The sequence below is a fragment of the Rhipicephalus microplus genome, chromosome X (genome assembly GCF_043290135.1).
Source record: "Rhipicephalus microplus isolate Deutch F79 chromosome X, USDA_Rmic, whole genome shotgun sequence".
Lineage (NCBI taxonomy): Eukaryota > Metazoa > Arthropoda > Arachnida > Ixodida > Ixodidae > Rhipicephalus > Rhipicephalus microplus.
The window spans coordinates 466,420,672-466,439,509 of record NC_134710.1 but is presented as its reverse complement, the minus strand read 5'-3'; the positions used below and the strand labels follow the sequence as shown (position 1 = coordinate 466,439,509).

Sequence of the window (18,838 nt, the reverse complement as noted above, 5' to 3'; positions counted from 1 at the left end):
ATTTAAAAACGATCAACCTGTTTTCAAGCGACTAGAATATATGGCACGCACACCCATTTGACAGGTAAAGGAGACCACAATGGTCCCGCGGTGCCCCCACCAGCAGAATTGGGGTGTCATTTTCTTTGCTGCTGAGGCAAGCTACTTTGCATAGTTCCCAGTTCATGCAAAGAAAACGCTCCACTGTCATGTAAAGCGCAACGTAACAGACAAAGTGGGCACCGTTTATTCAGCGTCAACTCTCGGTATCACATGAGCTCACGTCTTAAACAGCTCTTTGCACGCCAGTACTTGGAACTGATGCTGTTTCTGTCGATGACCTGCACGTGTAGGGCGTTGCAAACAGGAAAATTTAGAATCAGATCGAATACAATTGAAATAGCATGAATCAAATACAATGAATCAAATACGAATTGCATGTGATTCAAATAGTAAGAGAACACTTTTCAGAACAGTTGCTTCAACAATATCTAATGTGGAATGAACAGTCATAAAAATTAACAAACAGATCGTCATGAGTTATTCTAAGCATTAAAAATGTCATTATTGGCTTAACAGGGGTAAAATCGTATAGGCAGTGACAGTCCATGAAAAAAGTTTGTGTTCGCTGAAATACAGCGAGTAATTTAGAATTCGTGGGAATATTTTGTTGCCACTTTCTAAATAAAAGTGAGGCATGATGGTCAACATCATGTTTGCTGGGTGAACATGACAAATTCATGTTTGAGTACACTATCACTTGGCGACCATCAAGATTTAAATATAAGCACCTTCAATTGTGATCAGCGCGGAATCTATAGTTCCTTAAAATGTGGCTCTGCGTACATGCTTCTTGATAATCCACCATTTAAAAGAAGTAAGTGCTTGCTCGTTCTAATATTCGTTCCTCCTCAGGGATTTTTCCGCCAGTGCTCAATATTCGAAAAAATGCTCGGCACTTCAAATATGTGTTATTCAATTCATGAGAAGTGAATTGAACTGAACCTAATTCAATTCATTATTCGAGCTTTTAGAACATTAACAAACCCTGACCATAACCCGAAGTTTGAAGTCGGGAGTGAAGCAAGTACGTTAAGCTCTCTTTGTCGTTTGACAGGGCATTCTCTTTCCTCACTGCTATAAAATGCATGATCCACATGTTATAAAAACCACGTGAACACTTCAAAAAAGGGTGGGGGGAATTGATGCCGGGCTGTCGAGCGCTAGGCTTCCTCCGGATAATTTGCGACGGCGGAGGCTGCTTTATGCAGCGCCCCGTGCAGAAGCGCCCCTAGCTGCATCAGTGTACAGGGGGACTTTCTCTGGCGAGGTCACCTTGCGGAACTCCGCGCACCTTCCCATTCTAGCCACACTAACATAGTCTAGACGCATGACGACTACCTGCACCCTCCTCCCAGTATCCTGCTTCTGCAGCTTGATGGGAGGATTTTTGAAACGGCGATACAATGAAAAGCCGCACCATATGCACTTATTATAGCGCATACTTGTTGGAGCGGAAAAAGTGTGCGCCCCGCGTATTTCTCCACCGGATCCTTCCAGTCGTCGGTGACAGGCAAGGAGACTGTAGCGGTGATGCAGCCCGCGGTCACTATCTGTGTGCGACGTGTGGCTCGAGCGATCGTCAACGCCACGACCCGCAACAAGTGGGTCCACTTCCCGAGAACGGCGGAGGAGAAGGCAGCCGTGAAGGGGGAATTCCTTCGGTTTGGACCCATACCCAGCGTGGTCGGATGCGCTGACGGCAGCTTTGTCGCATCGAGGAGTGAGCAGAAGGCGCCCTTCTGGCGCCGCGAATGTTATTTTGCTCTCTACGTCATGTTCGTAAGTAGCAATGTTCCCATTTTCTCGTGCGCATTTTTTTTTGTCGCAGTGAAACGTGACTCATATTGCTCTTGGTTTTCCCAGATTTGCGTCGCGGACATGCCGATCCTCGCCTTAAACCCACTGTGACCGGGATAGGACGACGACAGCCAAATCTGCGTGGGTCCACGAATCTGACTGGCGAGTACATTTTCAGTGAGAACTATTAAGTATATCCTCTTCCTTTCACATGTGATGCCAGTTTCTTGTACATCAAAAGATTTCCTCGCGGTATTGATAATACTGAAGCCCACTGACAAGTGGCATTATGTCGCATGCTACCGGTGCACAATTTCTCAGCTGTGGCTTGACTGCTGTGGTATTGTCAAGTGGTGCGCTATGTCATGAAAACCTCATCCTAGTAGCAATGTTGTGCATAATACGGGGTCAATGTCAGGCTACTTAGGTACCACGGATTCAGTTGTTTGTATCCTATAAGGTCAATGAGCCTCAAGAGATCGCGGTCATTTTAGCAGCCTTTAAAACACAATTCATATTTCTGCAGGTGACGATGCCTTCCCACTCGCGCATTGGCTTGTGGTCCTAGTGAATGGTCGTATCACATGGATAGTGCAGAAGTCAAGTACAACTCTGCACATGCTTCATTGCGTTCCTTAGTGGAGCATTGTACTGGGCTACTGAAAAGCCGTTTTCACTGCGTTCAGCGGCATTGTACCCCCCGCCCCCCTACTCACCGGAACGTTCTTCCAGTACTGTTGCTGCATGTGCAGTGTTAATTGCACAACCTTTGTTTTGAAGGTGACATAGGCTTTGGCAGTCTTAGCGACAACAGTGGTGATGAGAACCGCGAGCACGGCAACTCTCTCGATAATGACCCCCAACCTCGATTCAGACAGGGAAAGTCAGCGCACTGAGTGTACTTGCGTGGACAAGCTGTCCGCAACTGTGTTATCAACTTGTTCGGCACGACAAGGCGGCAACACCTGCAGTATCTAAGAAGAATGCCCAGGGGACTGCACCGCCTGCAGAAGCAACCGCAGTGTTAAAATATTTGTGCTGCTTTGAAAGATCTTGACCATCCATGGTTCTTTAACATCCACCTAATATGAAGTAAACCAATGTTTCTGCATTTACCCCTCAGGTACTCTTGCAGCCACTGCTGTCAGCAGTAATGGGACACACGTGCACAAGTCTAGTAGTGTGACATCTTATGCGATCAGCTGCCATGGCGTTTCCAGAAGGTTAGCAAGGAATTGTGAAGCCGAAACAGAGTGTAGCCCACTCGCTGGGAAGGAATCATTTCGGTCAAGTTTTTTGTAATTAAAATTATTGCGTGGTTTCCTTGAGCTGAAACCACGATATGATTACGACACACACTTCACTTCAGGACTTCGGAAAAATCGAACACCTCCGGTTTTTGAATGTGCATGTAAATTCTATGCAGGCCTCTTGAATTCCACCTCCATCGAAGTACGACCTCAGAAACTTTGATCATGCCCGTGTGAGCCGGGTCCACAATCAAGCACTGTAACCACAGTGCACCAGTACCATTTTTGTCGCTGCTGCTATCGTTCAGTAGCTGCAACTGTTACCGTCGTCTGCATCATGCCTGCAAACTGTCTTCTCGCTTCCTGTCTACGCAACGCACACCAACTACACTCAGTGAACTTCTGTGGCACATCATCCACACTGTGCCTTTGGAATGAGACAACCCATACTGAAATAGGTAGTCTAGCATTTCAAGTATATTTTGCTCATTTGTAAATGCTGAAGTAATGTGAAAGAATAAGTGCGCAGTCTTTTTTTCAAGTCCGAACTTTGTAAAAAATTATTTTATTCATCCTCACGTCAATGCTAAGATGGCATACACTTTCTGTGAATAAATGCACGTTGTGAAACCACGGTGTCTTGTTTTCAAAGCAGAGATTTATTACATTGCACACATTACAAGAAACATCATGCTGAATGAAACACTGTGTCAAATGGGTATTTAATACTAGAACGCTACATGTATACATTCTGCCATACTTGCCTGATGAAATGAAGCCACGTGATAACTGTTGTGTGCATCATTTCAGACGGCTGACGAGCACACGTAAAAGTAATGTGTGAAGATACCCTCACATAGCTGTGAAAAAGTGGATAATAGAACACTATTATGGACCACAGTTGTCGTATTGAGACGCTGACTTGCAAGTAAAACAACACTAAAGAAAAAAAGTTCAAAGGGAAAAAATGATGATGCCCATGGTCATTTCTGTGGTGGTGACAGCAAAGGCTGAGGAGTTCAAGGCACAGCGACAGCCAGGTAGCCAAACGCAAGCTCCTCACTTCATCGACAAGCTCCAGATGATGTAGAAAAATCACGTGATGTTTTGCAGACCTTGCAATGCAAAAATATACAGAAACACAAGTGATGCTTCACCTGTTCGAGTCGGACGGGCAGCAAAACGTGTCATTTGTGATTGATTTGGAAAAGAAAGTTAATTGTCAAGAAAGAAAAAGCCAACTTTTTTTGCCCATTTATAGCACAGCCCAACTACAAGAGGTCAAACAGATGGGCTTCACTAGGCTTCTTCCGAACCTTGGCACAAGCACCTCAATGTAGCATTGGTAAGTATGACCTTGCACTTCGACCTCATTTACGTAGTAGAAGGATTGCAGAACTTCTTAGGTGTATAGCATGAATCCATAAGCATATTGTTAATCAATTTATCAGTAGCAGCAGTAAACACAGCAAAGTTGTAGGGAGTGCATAACCTATGTCGTTCTGATTTTGAACCAATTTCAGCACATTAATGATGTTTTTTGTTTGTCCTATTAAAACGTATGCTCCACCTGTCAATGGCGGCCATTATTTCACTTATTAGGTCATTTCACTCAGCAGTCATCAAGAAAAGCCATAAATTCCTAAAGGTTGTCCAGTAACCATGCAAAAGTTTTGTGCCTAGCTAATTTAGAGACACAACACAGTAGTAACATTGTCTCAAATGCAGGCTGCAATGTGCGACATGCATTGCAATGACCATTGCAAATGTGATTTTTTTGTTCAGTTATCACCACCATTTTTATGCCAAAACTATTGTCCCTTTCCTTACACTTTGAATATATATATAAGAAGCTGGGGCTTTGACACTGTTCTATTCTGTATAGTAACATTGCTCATTCTTTGTTATCTGTCTTTACCGCGCATTAGTTTGCTGTCTGCCCAAAAATTATCTTTTCGTGCCAATAATGCAAGCCAAATAAATAAGCAAGTGATTTCTGAGCTCCGCTAAGCAGCCACATCATACTCCCAAACGTCCCAAAACCACCATAAGATTATGAGAGACGCCGAAGTGGAGGGCTCCGGAAATTTCGACCACTTGGGGTTCTTCAATGTGCACCCAAATTTGAGCACACGGGCCTACAACATTTTCGCCGCCATCGGAAATGCAGTTGTTGCAGCATGGCTTCGATCCCGCGACCTGCGGGTCAGTAGCCGGGCACCTTAGCAACTAGACCACCGTGGCGGGGGGAAAGAATCAAGAGGTACCCTCCTGCGATTCCTCGGTGTGCTTAGGTCGTCTTGGCCAAATTTAAATGAAATCCGTCACGTGGAAGTTATTATATTTCGGCGGCAAACAGCGCACGAGAGTTTAATGGAAATTAGAGTGCCCTGCGACGTCGACACCAGTGCTAGGTGTTCAGTGTGGTACATTCCACAAATACCATCCTGTGTGACAGTGCACTAGTAGCGATTACGTGTACAATCTGAGTGCTGTTATCGTGGTGCCGACTGGTGTTGAAGCCTGGAAACGCACTCACTCGTCCACGGCCGGGCTATACTGCACCTGCGCGCTCGCTTTAAGAAAGAAGCGCGCGCAGGCGCAGTTTAGCCTGGCCGGGGTTCGTCGCGCCACTTTGAATGATTTCGTGAAATTATCAACATGAAAACCACCTTTAAAAGAACAGCGAAAAAAAAAGAGCATGATTAAACGTCTGCTTGTCAGTCAGCATGTCGGAAAATCGTTGTGGGTTGCAGGTGAGTTGCAGTGCTCTCGATCCAAGCACGGAAAAATTGCAATAAGGGTGTCTTTTCATATCACGTATGTGTTACACGCCAACTCGACCACAGGCTATCAAAGAGGAACAGTCAAATACCATCGCTAACAAGCAACATGAAGGTATCGTTGAATTTTAGTTCATCGCAGACTCTGCGTCCGCGTAATACCGTGTTACTGTCACCACAACCGCGAGAGGCTGGATAAGTGGTACGGTCTGGAGGCGCAAAGAGGGACCTGACAAGCAGGGGACGTATTCTATTTCCCTGCTGATGCTCATTTCGGATAGCGATATTCCATTAACCCCTCAGTGTATACCTCAATACTGTGCGCGTCAAAACACAGATGCATCTTCGGGCACCTCACCAAATCATGCATTCTCGGGCACCTCTTGGAACGACGCCCATTTTGAAATTGCTGTTCTGTAAACGGTCCATCCAAGCAAAAATAATTTGCGACGTCACCAATCGCGGGGATTCCACGCTCCAGACTATATATAGTATTCAACCCGTGTCGACACTTAGTACGGCGACGATGGCAATGCAGGCGACACGGCATGATTGAATGTGTCCGCCTCGTAGATGAAATGTTTGTGGAGCAGCTGAGCCTAACGTCACACTTGTTTGTGGAGAAGTGGTCAGCTGTGGCACGATCTGGAGGGGACCGTGAGTTAGCGCCACTGCTGGTGCTCCGTGTGCTAAAAATGGCGGCATTGCCAGCCATTTGAATCGTGCTAGATAACAACGAAATAAATCAATAAAAGTGATAGCTATTCATCTCTCAGTTGCGTTTTAGGTCGCCATTCGCTGCTCCGGGGTCTAGAGCTGCTCGCTGATGCAAAAATTTTCGCATATATGGCATGGAGCAATCGGGAGTTCACCCGCAAATTCCACGACAAGTTCTATAAAATAACGTTTCCTAAATGTTGGAAAAGGTCTTCTTGCAAAGAACATTTTTTCAACATCGTCTAGAAACTTCCTATGAAAAACAATTATTCAACGTCGCATAACATACCTAGATGTCCGCATACCTTTCTAGTCGTTTCAAGAAAATTTACGACGTTTCGTGTTTCTTGGGTTGTGCTCATTTGGGAATGCCGGGCCAAGGTGTACGAGAGACAAAGTCAATGCTTGGGCGTATATATTCTCAAATGAGCTTTTTTTTTTTTCTGGAGATTTGTGCCACCCATAATCATTAGAGCACTTATAATACGGTGCATCTGCAAGAGATCCGGATGTGCTGGAAACTTGATTGATTGATTTGATATGTGAGATTTAACGTTCCTAAACCACCATATGATTATGAGAGACGCCGTAGTGGAGGGCTCCGGAAATTTCGACCACCTGTGTTTCTTTAGCGTGCACCCAAATCTGGGCACACAGGCCTACAACATTTCCGCCTCCATCGGAAATGCAGCCGCCGAAGCCGGGAATCGATCCCGCGACCTGCGGGTCAGCAGCCGAGTACCTTAGCCACCAGACCACCGCGGCGGGGCGTGCTGGAAACTTACTGTTCTTCTAAATTTGCAGGCTGTATATATATATAGTATGGAGGACACTGGCGAAGAAGAAAATGACAGCCCGATCAATGAGCGAAGTCGGAAGTGTGCCGCGTTCTACGCTCACGGGTAGCACTTGATTAAAAGGGTTGCTTTTTCTTTCCTTTCATGAAACTGCACACACTCGCACTCGGGAACAGGAAGGGTAAAGGCCGAGCTAGGGCCAGTTCTAAACTGGAAACGATGCTGCGCATGTGACTTCAAAGTGAAACGAATTGTTCGATGAACTGCTCACGTACTCAGCTAGTGAAAAACAAAGCAAAAAAAGTCTCGCTGACTTCTCACACTCCTAATGCGTTGCCCGCTGCCGAGGATGGCGAAGGGTGGTTCGGGCCTCCCCTTTTTGAACTGCAAAGAGGGACCGTATGCATTTCTTGTCTCTGTGTCGTCGTTTTGTTCTCGCGCTCTAACTATCGTCATGCCATACCAACTAGCCCAAGCTGCCACACTTCTAAGTTGCATTTTGAAACGTTGGGAAAATGCCCACTCAGAGTTCTAAAGATAAGAAGGCGATTCGAAACAGATGTTTCCTGTTTTCTTCGGGGCTTGTGTTTTTCGCAGGCAAATGGAGTCTCCAGAAAGGTGGTCGTGCATTTTCTCCTAGACAGCGGACGTAAATGAGCACTGGAGTGGCGAGAAGAAAGGCGACCTTGCACGCGGCTCGTTCGTGAATTTAGAAGTGTGGCAGCTTGAACTAGTTGGTATGGCATGACGATAGTTATAGCGCGAGAACAAAATGACGACACAGAGACAAGAAGGACACGAAAGACACGAGCGCTAACTTCCAACTGAGTTTATTGCGCAGAGCACGAAAATATATAGAGGAGACATTAACCATGTGATAAAAACCATATGGCACAAAGAGCAGAACTTGGGTAAGAGAAAAACAGACAAAAAAACAAAAGCACAGAAAAACGGCAAAAAAAATCTACAAGAAAACGAAACAGAAAGATAAAGATAATATGAATACTTGCGCGCACCGAAACTTTCGAGGAACCTGAGTTCTTTCTCGGACAGAGCCACGGAGGGCTTGGTAATACAAGGCACCTGTTCGCGTGCCATCTGCGCGGCCTCGACAATGACTCGGGTGCGCTCATCTCTGTGCTTGTACAGCGTCGCTGTGTCCTTGAAAAGGGGTACACAATATCACTCTGTGCAGTGCTGAGCAAGAAAACCATGTTTCCAGTTTGTAACATTGTTAGCGTGTTCTCTCTGCCGATCATTCAGACACCTTCCGGTCGTTCCGGCATAACAAGCACCGCATGAAAGGGGGGTCCTATAGACAACTTCCCGGGAGCAGGCCGCATACCTGTTTCTATGTTGAACTCTGCATTCCGTTGATGACTGCGTTTTCAGGGGGTTTGTAGATTTGGTGAGGCTGATTAAATTTGGACGGTGCCGAGAACAGAACACGAACTCGAACACGTTTTCCGATTTTCTTGAGCCTGTGTGATATCTGGTGTTTGTATGGAATCACGGTTATCCTTTCACGTTTTTTATCCGTGTTGCTCGGATTCTGTCGCTGCCTCTGCTTTGCCTTATTAGTCCGCAGGATAGTCTCAGCAACGGAAGCGATAAACGCATCGGGGAAACCCGAAGCCTTAAGCCGGGAAACTTGAGCTTTGAAGCTCGCAGAGATATTGTGGGCGCAGGACCTATTTAAGGCATTCTCAAGACAGGCTCGTGCTATGCCTCGCTTAACTAACTTGCTGTGAGCGGAATAAAAAGGAAGTAGAGGCTTCTGCGCACGTGGTTCATAACACCAACAGATGTGCTGTTAGCTAAAAACCAGTTTTAAATCCAGAAAGCGTAACTTGTAATTCTCGGGCATTTCATGTGTCAACACAAGAGGCTTTAAACAATCTTCGAACACACCTATCGTTTTAGTCGCAAACGAGTGGAACATAGAAGAGTTACAATTTAGAAGAACCAAGAAATTATCCACGTCGACTCTGTTTTCAAAAGTTTACGACACATTTCCCTGGCCTGCGTATTTACTCTATCTAGACGAATGTCGGTACAACATTTGAAAACAGAGTCGATAGCTGTGACCGCCTTTTCCAGGTACAAGCAATTAGGATTAGGTAAACTAGAGTTAAAACAGTTAGCGCAGCACATTAGCAAAAGTGACAAAAATGGGCTCAGCATGTTTTTTTTCTGCCAAAACACATAAGCTTGAGATGCCCTTCCGTGTCATTATGACAGAAAGTGGTACGTGGCAAAAGCACCTCGGCTTGGTTATTCAGACCCATCTAAAGTGTCTAAAGATTGATGACCCATTTTTGATCAAGAACTCACAGGCTCTAATAGAATTTTTCAAACCGTCAAATCAATCTAATCTTTTCGGTTTTTCAATTGACATAAAGGACCTATACTACTCTCTGCCTCATGATGAGGTATTGGAATGTATAAAGGATAACATAGAAATTTTCGGGGAATTGAACTTCCAATTTAAAACTGGCATCAGTGCGCGAGATTTTCTTGACCTGGTTTTGCTGTACCTCACCTATACTTTCGTTCAATGAAATGATTGCATTTATCTGCAGAAAAAGGGTGTTTCAATCGGCTCATGCATAGCACCTCTACTCAGTGATTGATCTTCTATTGGCAAACATGGGCAAACAACTGCAGGAAAAGTTGGAAGGCTCGCATGTCGTCAAAGTATTCAGATACTTGGATCATTTCTTGGTTCTTCTAAATTGTAACTCTTCTATGTTCCACTCGTTTGCGACTAAAACGATAGGTGTGTTCGAAGATTGTTTAAAGCCTCTTGTGTTGACACATGAAATGCCCGAGAATTACAAGTTACGCTTTCTGGATTTAAAACTGGTTTTTAGCTAACAGCACATCTGTTGGTGTTATGAACCACGTGCGCAGAAGCCTCTACTTCCTTTTTATTCCGCTCACAGCAAGTTAGTTAAGCGAGGCATAGCACGAGCCTGTCTTGAGAATGCCTTAAATAGGTCCTGCGCCCACAATATCTCTGCGAGCTTCAAAGCTCAAGTTTCCCGGCTTAAGGCTTCGGGTTTTTCCGATGCGTTTATCGCTTCCGTTGCTGAGACTATCCTGCGGACTAATAAGGCAAAGCAGAGGCAGCGACAGAATCCGAGCAACACGGATAAAAAACGTGAAAGGATAGCCGTGATTCCATACAAACACCAGATATCACACAGGCTCATGAAAATCGGAAAACGTGTTCGAGTTCGTGTTCTGTTCTCGGCACCGTCCAAATTTAATCAGCCTCACCAAATCTACAAACCCCCTGAAAACGCAGTCATCAACGGAATGCAGAGTTCAACATAGAAACAGGTATGCGGCCTGCTCCCGGGAAGTTGTCTATAGGACCCCCCTTTCATGCGGTGCTTGTTATGCCGGAACGACCGGAAGGTGTCTGAATGATCGGCAGAGAGAACACGCTAACAATGTTACAAACTGGAAACATGGTTTTCTTGCTCAGCACTGCACAGAGTGATATTGTGTACCCCTTTTCAAGGACACAGCGACGCTGTACAAGCACAGAGATGAGCGCACCCGAGTCATTGTCGAGGCCGCGCAGATGGCACGCGAACAGGTGCCTTGTATTACCAAGCCCTCCGTGGCTCTGTCCGAGAAAGAACTCAGGTTCCTCGAAAGTTTCGGTGCGCGCAAGTATTCATATTATCTTTATCTTTCTGTTTCGTTTTCTTGTAGATTTTTCTTTGCCGTTTTTCTGTGCTTTTGTTTTTTTGTCTGTTTTTCTCTTACCCAAGTTCTGCTCTTTGTGCCATATGGTTTTTATCACATGGTTAATGTCTCCTCTATATATTTTCGTGCTCTGCGCAATAAACTCAGTTGGAAGTCAGCCCTCGTGTCCTTCGTGTCCTTCTTGTCTCTGTGTCGTCGTTTTGTTCTCGCGCTATAACTATCGTCATTCGGGATAGCGACCGCAAACCGCGGAGGTTCAGCAGCAGAGGCACATGACGATATTAGTTTTAGCACATACGTACGCTGTGGTTCCTGCATTTATGAGCAAGCCTTATAGCGTGTGCGCCGCCATCATGGTCACCAGCCACGCCGCAGTAGCGCACACATGCAGGGACCTTAAGCAAGCACGACTGCCACGCGATACGTACGGTTCTGAAGAAGGAAGCAGTAAGACGCCATGGTATAATGAGGAAAAATGGCTTTTGGAACTTGCGAAAGGTGTATTGTTGGAGTTCACCTTTTCTTGCTTTTTTTTCAGAAAATATGTGTCCCACTTTCTTCTTTTACCCCTTCTTTCTTGTACGTGGTACATTGGACGAAAGCCACCCATGCATGCATACGTTCAGTTCGCTCGCTACAACTTGCGCTGTGCGTCTGCTGCGCGAAGGTGCGTCGGGATCACTGAAGTGCCAGTGGAACACGCTCCTCACCAACCTCCCAAAAAAGATTCCGCATTGAGATTCAAGACACGCAGCAACAGCACCAAAATCTTCCATTACAACAAAAAAGGAAGCGATATTACTCGGCACATACCGTCATTAGATGCGTCCATCGATTAGTGAAGACTGAGGATGCTTCAGTCGCCAAACTTGAGCACCCGAATGACATGGCGAATCGGTAAGAGTAGTTACAATGCAGTTGATTCGTAAGCTAAAAATTTTACTACACGAGGACTGCATTGAGCTGCACATTCTCTTTTCAATCATTACGGCAAAGCATATAATCAATATTTATGGTGCACTTTCATACTTGTAGTCTGACAAGGCTCAAAGAAAGTTAAATTCTGTTCGCAGTATCCTGAAAATTCTTAGTTGCAGTTCTTTAACTGATAATGTTGTCAATGGGGCTTGTTTGTATCGCATTTACTGATTACTAAGGTAAAAAAAGCGAAATACACAATAGTTGGGACACAAGAAAGGCACACTGTGCCAGGTGTCGTCACGTGTCGTTCTTGCGTTACTTTTGTTTGCTCTACAATAGAAGTCATATTCTTTAAAGTTAACACCTTTTTTTTTTGCGGCTCCCGCCACAATCAGTTGTTAAGAAGGTTTTTCAGTTCTTTGTGAACACTTGACTGGAAAACCAGCTGTAAAAGCCGCCCACCACATTCTCAGTTATCGACGCCACGTTTATTTTCTCTGCCTCTGATTTATGGTCACAAAAATAGCGTCTATTCCTCTCCTTTGCCTCTCTCTGCTTCCAGCACTGAAGCCACATCAGTGCAGTGGCGTAAGGTGGCCGGCGCGTCCCATTCGACTGCTGCTAGCGGTGATTTTCTGGAAATTGGGTGAACTAGAGAACTAACTTGCACCATATAGAGTTTACAAAATTCAGTTTTAACCAGTAACATGATTGACGGTCTCAAGCTTTACTTGAAAACAAAACTTGCCATTCAACATTGTTCATATAGGTAGAGATTCTGAAAATAGCTCACCAAAGAAGTTCAGGTATAAACACAAAATATAGGCAAATATAAGCTTTATAAAAACAGTACAAAATTTATCCCTAACCTCTAATTCTTACGTGCGCATGGAAGTGGCACGATAAGAATGCAAGAAACAAAATAGACATTTGCAAAAAATTAGGTCCCTGGTCATCACTTGAGGTTGGATATTTTTGCAATAAAGATCGCATTTTCGATGCCAAAAATAAGCAGGCAAAATACAGTTTTAGGCCCCTAAAATTGTAAATATAGGCACAATAAATTTTTACAAAAATTCAAATTTTCGAATAAAGGCGTGTGCGACCTGTGCACGTACGCTGAGCTTGACTGGTGAGACGTTTCCGACGATATACTAACGGTGCTTATGTCGCGTACATAAGTATATCTATAGGAATGCTGTAGAGAGACTGAATAAAACAATGACTTCGTTCAATTGACAAACTGTACTATGAGAGCTCTACTGCCTTGTGATTCACTATCATAAGAAGAGAATGAAGGTTGAAGATTCTTCTTTAAGTTTTCACTGAGATATCTGCGCGTGAAGTAAGAAATTTTGAAAATATTTTTTTATTTACATGAAATCGGCTTGAGGAAAATTTCAGAAACTTAGTATGCTAGATTCACAGCACCTGCTAATGACAATGTATTACATTTTTATCCAGTAGAAGCTACTAGATGTAGCACCCAGTAGATGCCTTCAAAGTTTATGACATCAGGGCTTTGTAGCGGGAATCTGAACTTGGTGTCTTCACTCGCATTTTTTTCGCGCACTTTCTTGCTTACCAAACGTCGTTTCGACTCCTCCGGCGCCCGAAACGCCGAAGGAGTCTCGGGCGCCGGAGGAGTGGGACTTGTATCCATCCCCTCTTGTGAGGTGGTGGATGGTGCCTGCTCGGCAGGCACGTTCACAGAAATTTCGGACCTAACTGCGCTTGCAGTGGTCCGAGGTCCGGCAGACTGGGAGTCTGCTGGCCCGCTTTGTTAGGTGGCGGAGCAGTACTGGCTGCTCCAGCCGGGGGTACTTGTGGCGCGCCCGCAGTCTCACTCTGTGTGATTTTTGCGGGCACTGAAAGATGCAGCGCCCCGGCGCCCCGGCACGTCACATTGGTGAAGGAGGGACTGGACTGATGGATGGAGAACTGTTTACTTGCTTCTTCAAAGGACAGGTTAATCACTTTAATCTCAAGGATTTGTTTTTCTTTCTTCCAGATTGGGCACGATCTCAAGTAGGCAGCATAGTCTCCTTCACAGTTCGCACAACATGATGTGTTTGAAGCACAGGTATCTGATGCATGCTCATTAGATGCACATTTTGCGCAAGTATTACGCCCTCTGCAACTTTGTGACCCATGTCCAAAGCGCTGGCACTTGAAACATATGCGAGGGTTTGGTACATAGGGCCTGACACGAAGCTTGCAGTAGCCAGTTTCAATTGAATCAGGTAAGTCACTGGTACCAAAGGTGATGACTATGTGTTTCGTGGGTGTTTCCTTTTTGACTCGTCATATATTTATTCTTTGGACCTTGACTACATTGTGGTCTTGCCAGCCTTCTAATAATTCACTTTCGGACTGTCCAAGCAGGTTGTCATCAGAGACCACGCCACGCACTGTATTCATTGACCTGTGTGAGCCGACTGAGACTGGGACATCTCCAAACGCTACCAATTTAGGTAAGTTGTCGTATTGGAGCTTGTCGCGAACCTCCGAAAGAGGTCGCCGCTTCCCAACTTCGTTACACGATATCCTGGGCCGATAGCTTTGGTGAATGTTTTCGAGACAAGAAAAGGTGAGATTGCTCGGATTGTTTTGTTCTCTTTTTGGCTATGCACGACATGGAACTTAGGGAAGGACTACTTTGGTTCGGAAAAAAGAAACGGTTCTTCGGTGCACCACCTCTTCGTGCGGCGATCAGGGAGAGGGGGGGGGGAAGTTGGCCATACAGATTGTGTACAGTTCGGCGGCGATGGTGGCAACTCACCACCGAGCCCAACAAGGGGACGCTACAAGGTTGAATAGTGAACACTTGGAGACGCCAGTCATGCATCGCCGCTATAACCGAATATAACTAGCCAAGGTTGGGTAACTACACAGGGTTCGCTCTCGCCGCCAGAAAATTTGGAAGTCAACGGAAAAGACAAGATGACAGGACAGATAAAAAGTGAGAGATAAAGACGAAGATGTAGGCACAGAGAGATAGAAAAAGGTGACTGCTGATTTCCCCTAGGTGGGTCAGCCCAGGGGTGCCGTCTACGTGAAGCCAGGGCCAAAGGGGTGTGTAGCTTCTGCCGAGGGACCATGAAGGTCCAATCATACGGCGTCTGCTCAACCCCCAGGATCCCCTTCCCCGGACATGGCAAAGCCACGCATGGCTAAGCGTGGGAGGGAGTCGGAACTCTTCCATTAGGTCGGGTCCGTGGTGTCGCTACACACCAATCGCCTGCTTACGCAGACGGCCCTGCGGGGTTATGGACGAACCTCGGTAAATGAACTGTTAGTAAGAGCTACCTTACTTTCACTTTCAGAAAAAATAACATATCCTGATTAAAATATTTATATCAAATTATTAATGGGCATTACAAGATAGATATTGGAAAATTATTTCATTTTCTTCAATTTGCGCCACTAGACAACGCCATGATCGTACAATAACTCCATTCTGTACCCACAATAACTACTTCAAATATTCTTTTTTCCCCAGAACTGTGTAGGATTGGACTAGTTTAAATAACCATCAAGTCACAACACAGTCTTTAACATACTCTGCCGCTAGTCTAGAAAACCAGAGAAAATATTTTTACTTGTGTGCTACTTTTGTTTTCTTTTCTTAAAATGAGAGTGATGTATCATTGGTAAAATTTTGTTACGTTTGTTTACGTTGTAAAACGCAAGTAATAGTTACTTGTTTGCTTTGTGTTACATGACTGCTATAGTCTGTGAAATGTGATAGACTGTTTCATCTGTTTGCCTGGTGTTATATGCTGATGTCTATGTCTTTTGTACCCACCTGCTGAAATCCCTCCAGTGATTTCAGTACCAATAAATAAATAATGAACGACTATCGGCACCTTGTGGGTATTATGGGTCCACAAAAGCCAATTCCACAGATATTGTCACTGCCAATGACACAATGATGCATGAAAATGTCAGCGTATGATTAGTAACTCTTACGTCGCAGTGGCAAGAAACACCAGAACGCTGATGTGCTAAGCCACCTTCCGCTATACATCACAGTCGATGAACCACTCTCGCCGGGTGATATAATCATGTTCAGGGTGCTGCCGAACCCTCTGCTAACAGTTTAGCAGCATCAACGCAAGAGGGCGCTGTCTTGAAGGAAGTCTATGCAGCTACACAAGGAAACAACGTGCAGAAGCTAAAGGGTAAACACTTCGAATGCTTACCACAAGCGAGCTACAGAGTTAAGCACTTATAACGGCTGCATCGCTGTGGGATGAAAAGTTGCGACTCCGGTGGCATTTCGCGAACAAGACATGTCGCTTCTCAATGCAGGCCATCAAGGCATCATTGCCATGAAGAAGTGTGCCAGAAGTTATATGTGGTAGCCAGGTATCAGCTATTACATAGAAGTAACAGTGTGAGATAGCCTGCCTTTTCAACATGCAACCCCAGAGCCCCACCAACAGCCCCTATTCCTGAAAGGGAACGACCAGACATGCATTGGCACACCGTGCACATTGATTTTGCTAGAGCTATCGAAGGGTGTTCATTCTTGGTTGTTGTATACGCACACACAAAGTGTCTTGAGGTAAAGAAAATGACTACAACATCGGCAGCAGTCATCGACACTCTCCGGTCATTGTTTTCAACGTTCGACCTGCCACGCAAATAAGTTTCGGACAATGGCACTCCACTTGTGTCCACGGAGATTCTCAAGTTTTACTGCGACCACGATGCCTCATCTCTTGCATCAGCTCTTTACCACCCGGTAACGAACGGACAAGCCGAGTGCAATGTGGCAGAGCATAAACGTGCTCTTACAAAAGATCAGACTGGGATGACTTCATGCGGCATTGCGCGCTTTATTTTCAGGGAGCACAACACTGTTCAAAACACCACAGGGCAAATGTCAGGAAGATTGATGTTCTGACGAGAAACGGGAACACAGCTCACAGCAATTGTTTCGGAGCCTTCATCGGAAGCACCGTCGGAAGAAGGAAAGCCCTCGAGTATCAGCAGAATTAAAATTGGACTATGCATTTAGCATGCCAGTTCAACAAGAAAAAACCCGGCTAGATAGAAGTGATGTCACTCAAACGTTTTAGGTCATGGCTCGTCGACATAGGCGGAATGGCCACTCGCTGCCACCTTAATGTCCAGAGAATTTGCCAAGAGAGGCTTCCTTTCAAGCAGACGCCCCGACGGAAGCGTTGTCACCTAGCCTGACATCTCGCACGAGATGAATCTGAACCGCCCCCGGCCGGCCGGGAATGCAAGGACAACGACACGCAGCAAGCGGAGGCTTCTCTCCGAATGTGCCCAGAGCGTCCAAGCGCCCACGGCAACCCCCAGACCGCTTCCAAGCAATAATCTAAGGAGGGAGGAGATGTTGTGAGCAGACTTTCACATGCACGGGTATGACATGCAGACATGTACAAACTACCCTAACAGCGAGTTCTATTTCCACAAGCACCTTTGTTCCCGAGCGAACCCCAACCGTCTATCGGAGCGGACCATACCTGCAGGCATCCGGTTGACGACTGCTTCCTATGTTGCCCGCTCGTTACAATTGAGTCACGACTCATTTTAAAGACGACAGTCTTCCTTGGGGACCTTCGACGCAAAAATTTTGGTCGGTGTGGCTGTCTGTCTGTCTGTACATTTTTCTGTTTGTAAAACGAATTTATTGTTTACCAAATTTACACCACAGGTTCCACAAACAATACGGTTCCGTTTTCAAATGACATTCAATTACAATGACACAGGTACCACAGCAGAGTCACACAAATATTTTACGTTATTACCAGCAGAATTCTGAGAACACACACAGAAAATCATTGGGGTGGGTGTTATGTGGTTCGTAATCCTTGTATTGGAGAACACGTAAGCACAACCCTGTTGTTGATTATTTTATTAAAGGCTTGAGGAATTATTTATCACCTAGGAGGAACAATGAAGCTTCCAAATAATTGGTTACAATGTTTACATTCACACTATCATCAACCACTGGCTCTTGCGGGCCCGTCTCAGGCTTACTGCAATACTTCTGTTTTCCCACAAGGAAAACATTCCGGCCGCCATGCACTAGACGTGCCAGTGCACCATTCGGGTATCTACCCCTTTTTATGAACCGCTGTATACCTAAAGAGTGGTACGCTCTACCCACGAGGGACCTGGATGTCTTGGCCACACGGCAAGTTAGCAGTGCGTGTTCATTATCCTCGTGCTCCCTGCAGTGCACGTACTGCTCCAAGCGGACGTGAGGCCATCTGTACATCCAGTCCGCAGTAGGCAAGATGGACCACCCAAAGCGCCACACCACATACTGAATACTGCCCGGTAGCCAGCTAGGTGTCAGCAGGATCCATGGAAGCCCGGGATTCTTATCTTCGCAGCCAGAATTCACCAATAACTCCTGCGCCAACTTTCTGTTGCGAATCTCCAGGAGCGGAGTATCCGAGTTTTGTGCGGCTATTCTCCTATATATACCTATGGCATGCCTATAGAAGGGCGTCAAATTCAGCGCCTTGGGCCCCTGGGGCTGCGCCTGCAAAAACAGGTGACTTTTCAACTCTAGGAAATACGTCGCCAGTTTTCTGGCGGGGTGTTGTTCTGGTAGCTGTAACACCCTGAAAATCGTCTTCAATGCACAAGTATCTGCCAAAACGACGTCTGAAGGAATGTTCCAGCCGCCTTTCGCGCGAGGTAGGCTTAACTGTTCATATTTAACAAGGGAGGCTTTTGCATTAAAAAAAATCTAATGAGCTTCGATTTGACCTTGCGTGCGACTTGATAGGGCCTCACTAGAGAAATGAAAAAAAAAAACAGA

General features: G+C 45.5%; 1 protein-coding gene across 2 annotated transcripts in view; it reads right to left on the bottom strand.

Moving 5' to 3' along the window:
• Positions 1–203: 203 nt before the first annotated feature.
• LOC119161675 (THAP domain-containing protein 1-like) overlaps positions 204–18,838 on the bottom strand; it is an 89,126-nt gene continuing 70,491 nt past the window's right edge. Inside the window, exon 3 of one of the 2 annotated variants that reach the window (XM_075880733.1) lies at positions 204–320. In XM_075880733.1, coding sequence (XP_075736848.1) covers positions 249–320 — 72 coding nt within the window. In that variant the 3' untranslated portion in view covers positions 204–248. Of the gene's footprint in view, positions 321–3,727; positions 4,205–18,838 lie in introns of those variants that run through there. The other variant, XR_012887712.1, reaches the window with a different exon arrangement.